Below are 6000 nucleotides of genomic sequence, written 5' to 3' on the forward strand. Positions count from 1 at the left end.
CATTCACATACACAAAAAATTCTAGTATCGTTCACTTGTATTATCAGGCCAATTGAACCCGATGTTTACCAAGAAAACACATATGTGTCGCATGGATTACACTCAATGTAAGTGATTAATGAATGTGTGCAAGAAAAAAATATACAAATTCCACATGCAGTAGATAGTTTATACTCCTTCGTGAAAGGTGATAGAAGCCCTTTATTAACCTCTTAGAGTTCTCCACTAACCTCTATCCAACCTGCTAAGAGTGGAAACAAAGGCGGCATTTCCGCTGCTAAAGTAAAAATAGCAACAACGAATATAAGAATAAGGACCTGATCTTCACATCAGTCTCAAAATAGGTTCTGCAATAGATATAATCACACTTGGGAATATAGAATTCATCTATGCCTACCGGTCACATGCATATATCCCTTGAGACTAGAGATGGGCGGACACCTGGATGTTCGCTTCCGGCGGGTTCAGCTGAACAGTTACAAAAAGTTCAGGCTCAGGTACCAGAACAGTACCCGGACCCAAACTCCATTCACTTGAATGGGGGGCCCGAACATCCAGTGTTTGCTGCGCTGTAATGTGAATGGCAGGGCGGCAAACAATGCTTCTGATCGGCAGTGAAATCATCACCGCCAGTCAGAGCCGCGGTTCTTATGGTGTCAGAAGACAGTGTGAGCGCTCAGCTGTGATCGGAGGTATAACGTTCACCTCCGGTCACTGGTGTCAGCTGATGGGACTACTGCTCCCATCATCCGAACCTGCTGCCGCTAATAACAGCGAGAGCAGGAGCGGCGGATGGAAGTTTTCATTTGCCGCTCCTGCGCTGTACATGAATAATTAACATAAAACCTCTGCCTGAGTTCCTCTGTATTTTTGTTAGCCAGCCAGGCAAAACTCACAGCTGGGGTCTGCGACCCTCAGCTGTCAGCTTCAGCAAGGCTGGTTATCAAGAATAGAAGGGACCCCACACCATTTTTTAAAACTATTTAATTAAATTAAAAAAAACGGCATGGGATCCCCCCATGTTTGACAAAAAACCTTGCTAAAGCAGACAGTTGGGGGCTGGTATTCTCAGGCTGGTAAGTGGCCATGAATATTGCCCCCCCCAGCTTAAAAATAGCAGCTGCCCAGAAATGGCAGCACATCTATTAGATCTGCCAATTCTGGCACCTTGCCCTACTCTTCCCACTTGCCCTGTAGCCATGGCAAGTGGGGTTCATATTTGTGGGGTTGATGTCACCTTTGTATTGTCAGGTGACATCAAGCCCACGGCTTAGTAATGGAGAGGCTTTTGTAAGACACCTATCAATTACTAATACTATAGTTATATGGTAAATAAAGACACAGCCAGAATAAAGTCCTTTGAAATAAAGACACATGATAGTGCGACAAACACCCGGTGTTCAGGCAGCCGAACCCGAACAGTAACACCGACTTCCTGATGAAGTCCGTGTCCGGTGTCCGTGCCTGAACAGTAGGTGTTCGGTATGGACACTGAACTTCACTGTTCGGGTTCGTTCATCTCTACTTAAGACCTCTATGGCATACGTTTCACAGGTTCCCATAGTGGATACATATTAAAATCAATCATACTCAGCCAAGAGACCGGAGCCATCCCACCAATTCCTGCAGCCAAGTTCCAATGTCCAACCTCAGTGGCGTAGAATATTTAGTATATCTGTATAATATTTATTCACACGACCAGTTGTTTTATCTCAAGATTATTGTCTCCCACTATGGGAACCTGTGAAACGTATGCCATAGAGGTCTTAAGAAATATATATGCATGTGACCGGTAGGCATAGATGAATTCTATATTCCCAAGTGTGATTATATCTATTGCAGAAGCTATTTTGAGACTGATGTGAAGATCAGGTCCTTATTCTTATATTCTTTGTTGCTATTTTTACTTTAGCAGCGGAAATGCCGCCTTTGTTTCCACTCTTAGCAGGTTGGATAGAGGTTAGTGGAGAACACCAAGAAATTAATAAAGGGCTTCTATCACCTTTCACGGAGGAGTATAACCTATCTACTGCATGTAGAATTTGTATATTTTTGTTGTTGTACACATTCATTAATCACTTAGTATAAATGAAATATTGAGTGCTATCCATGTGACAAATAAGTGTTTTCTTGGTAAACATGGGGGTCCTTTGACCTGGTAATGCAAGTGAACGAACCTAGAATTATTTGCATATGTGAATGTTATGTGTATGAACCCATGAACCACGAGCTATAGGCGACCGTTGATATCCATGGGATACACACAAGATCCAATACAATCTCATACACGCTAACAAGACTGTATTTTAAAAAAATCGTGTATAACGGATGGTATATGGTTGTCAATACTGTATGTAAAGATATATGGCGGCATACCGCTTTTTGGTCCATATTTGCACTATATTTGTTTTTGCACGTTTGCACTTTCAATTATTCGTAGACTGAAAGTTTTTTAGAGGAACTTATTAAAGGTTATATTTGATTCAATCCCAGACTGCTACTAGTGATCTGACCGTTTTTGGGTTATAGCATAGCCCCCGCTCTATACACAGGGTATTTAGTGCTACCTATAGGAGGCAGCTGTCCAAGAAGTCAACATTGACTCTTTTTAAAGAGCCCTACCACATGACATATTCTATAAGGTCAACCCATATTCTTCTCCAAAATGAAAAGAACTCTAATTGAAAACAGTTGTTTGCAGTTCGGCTCACTCATCAGTGCAACGTAGAAGCCTGATTGGCTGGGTGAGAGACTTTTGACGGAGGCTATGCCATCTTGGTTCTCTTTTTAAATAGAAACTTGCTCCCTCCATCGAAAGGCCTCTCTCCCAGCCAAACCAGTCTCAATCATTGCACTGCACAGAGGCAAGAAGGCTCAAACAGTTATCTGCAAACGGAGGACTTTTACTTTGGAGAAGATTTCATAAGTCATGCGTCATGGCTTTTTAAAGAGTCGATATTGACCTTTAAGATTGTTACCTCCAATATATGTTCTCTTTCTCCGTGATCAGGATATTTTGTGAAAAATGTCTTGGTCTCTAACATTTTAGAAAAATTACCGATGGTCTGTTCATTTTTAAATCCCTGGTAATCCAGTGGTTCATACAGAGCTTGGAGACATAATGGTTTTACAGTGCCTTTTAAAAATCCTGATGATGTCTTTTATGTTGTCGTGTTTTACAAACTAAAACTTCCTTAAAGTCCAATCATTCTTTTGTGAGATGGTTTACATATTTCCCTGGTGACATAGTCATTTATAAAATCCTCTGGTGGTTCAGCGTGTTATGCAGCTTCTACTGCGCTGATATGTTATAAAATATCCGGTATTCTAATGTTTTAGAAAACTCCTGATTAATTAGTTTCTTTTTTATGGTGGTTTATGTAATATTTGGCAACATACCAGATTATTAAAATCTCAGGTTGTTCGGTGTTTTATAAAACTCCTGATACTCAAGTGGTTTTATATGTCGCTTGTATTGTTGAGTTTTATAAAGATCCTAAAGGTCCAGTGATTTTTAAGATCCCTGATGATCCAGTGGGTTACATAAACCCTTGTGACCTAATAGTCTATACATTCCCTGTAGTACCAGTGTCTTATAAAGCTCTAATGCTAAAATGTTCCATAAAAACGAATATTCTAGAAGTTTGTAAACATCCTGATGGTCCAATAGTTATTAGGATCCCTGGTAATCTTGTGGGTCACATCAGCGGACCAGCGCCTTGTAAAGCTTTCATGTTAAGGAGTTTTATAAAATATTAGTATTATAGCAGTTTGGAAACATCCGGATGGTCCAGTGGCTTTAAAGATCTCTATTATTCTAGCGGCCCATATAGTCCCTGGTGGCCTAGTGGGCTATAAATTACCTGTTAGACCAATGTCTTATAAAGCTCTCTAATGTTAAAGTATTTTATAAATGCTGTGATATTGTAGAAGTTTGTCAACATGTTAATGGTCTGGTGAATTTTAAGATCTCTATTATTCTAGTGACTTGCATTGTCCCTGGGAGCCTTGTGGTGTTTAAATCCCGTTTTATCTCACTAATGATAAATTGGTTCATAAAAGCTGCGATATTCTAGCATTTTATAAATGTCCTGCAGCGGTTTTAAAAATCCATAGTGGCTCACGCCCTGGTGGCTCAACCACTAGTCCCTGGCGGCATAGTGGTCTATAAATTATTGAGTGATTTATTGGCGCATAATCGTCTGGACATATCACATAATTTGAATGGAAACAATATATCAAAGTAATAATTCACATACTGTATGTTTTTCGTCTATGTTAATCTTTCAGGATCAGACAGAACATTTAGAAGCTCCATACTCGGCATGTACCGTAGATGGCTCCGATATTCCGGTGGCGAATCTTTATGAAAAATATAACAGTTCATACTCAATACAGGTAAAGACTAAAGTTGGAAGATAATTGAATACATTCTGGTTCCTAAATTTGGTTCCACATAATCAATGGGGTAAGGTCTCTTCTTGGAGAGTGATAAGCCAAGCCTGGCATGTCAGCGTGAGAAGACTTATAGGCCATGCAAGCTCCTCTGGGAAATTAAATATGCAAGTTGTCTCTTCAGAGAGGAAGAGGATTTGAAGTCTATTGCCACCTATTGGAAGTAGCAATACTAAAAGCCAATATCAACCTTTTACCGAGCCTTGCCATATGACTTAGTATAAAAGCCAAAACCAGAATCTCAATTTGAGGAGACAGTGTTTCGGGGTGTTGCCCCCTCATCAGTGCAAAGTATGAGATCTGATTTGGCTAGGTGAGAGGATTAACACTAGGATCTAAGGGGTAAGGTTTCTCCTTGTGGAGAGTGACAAACCAGGCCAGGCATGTCAGAGTTCATATAATAGATGATAAGTTGTTAATCAATGGGGCTCTCGATCATTGACACAGCATTGACGGTGAGAACGGGGCTCTAGAGGGGAACTCTCTGATGGTCAAGAAGACATGCCTGCTCCATTCTTTGTCTATGGGACTGACAAAGATATCCAATCGGTGTAGTCGGCAATCTATGTAGGTCCACTGGACAGTGAAGGGAAGGATCATGCATGTGTTTGACTACCATTCCACTTAAGCATCGACCGCCCCCCCCCCTCCCCCTCCCATTTTTTTGATACTTTAGATAGAACATGGCCAATGGTATAAACTCTATTGCAAAAAAAGCTGAAAAAAATATAAATGTGACAGTTGTAATACCAGACACATCCTATACATAAGAGTTATAATGTATCTCAGAAGAATAAGAAGAAAATACACAACCGATTTTTCTAATATTATACAAACCCCTTTAAGATTATTTTTAAAACCAACTCCGTACTTTTCATTTTTAGCCATAATACATTCCATGTAGATGACAGTAATGTAATCTGGTGTCCTTAAAAGTGATAGCATAACGTTACCGAAGGCGCGCACAAATGGCAGAGTGTTCAGGGCACCTGGCATTCATGCCTGATTGGTGTTCCGCCAAAATCATTAGCATGAAATAGGACTGGCACATAGAGGCTCGGGCAGCCCAAAAATCGGGGAGTGTAGAAAACAGTTGGCGAGTTCCTGTTTCTGCTGCATATTAGCTGTACCTTAGAAGCAAATATCAATTAATCTCTGGGGTTATAGTGGATTTTACATATCTTCATTACCAATCGTGCCAAAAAGAATTAGAGTTTGTTACAAGAAATATCTTTATTTTCACAAATATGTGGCTGCTTTAACCCCTTTCTGACATGTGGCTTAATAGTACACCCATGTCGGACTCTCCCTGTTTGGAGCAGGCTCCGGCTCTGAGCCCGCACCTTTCTGGGCAAATCACAGCTAATCTATACAGCTGACATGTGCCTGCAACAGCCGTGGGTGGAATCACGATCCACCTGCAGCTGTTAACTAGTTAAATGCCGCTGTCAATCTCTGACAGCGGCATTTAACTCGTCCTTAAAGGAAGCGCATCACTAATTCAGCCCATCAGTGACCCCATCACCTTGATCGCAGGCCATCGAT

The 6000-nt window shown here is 40.8% G+C and overlaps 1 protein-coding gene across 1 annotated transcript in view; it reads left to right on the top strand.

Annotated features, from left to right (window-relative positions):
- Window positions 1–6000, top strand: part of SCNN1B (sodium channel epithelial 1 subunit beta) — an 85778-nt gene that overhangs the window by 69809 nt on the left and 9969 nt on the right. Inside the window, exon 7 of the mRNA XM_069734355.1 lies at window positions 4291–4398. Within this exon, the coding sequence (XP_069590456.1) occupies window positions 4291–4398 (108 nt within the window). The remainder of the gene's footprint in view (window positions 1–4290; window positions 4399–6000) is intronic.

This window comes from Ranitomeya imitator, chromosome 7 (assembly GCF_032444005.1).
Source record: "Ranitomeya imitator isolate aRanImi1 chromosome 7, aRanImi1.pri, whole genome shotgun sequence".
Taxonomy (NCBI): Eukaryota; Metazoa; Chordata; class Amphibia; order Anura; family Dendrobatidae; genus Ranitomeya; species Ranitomeya imitator.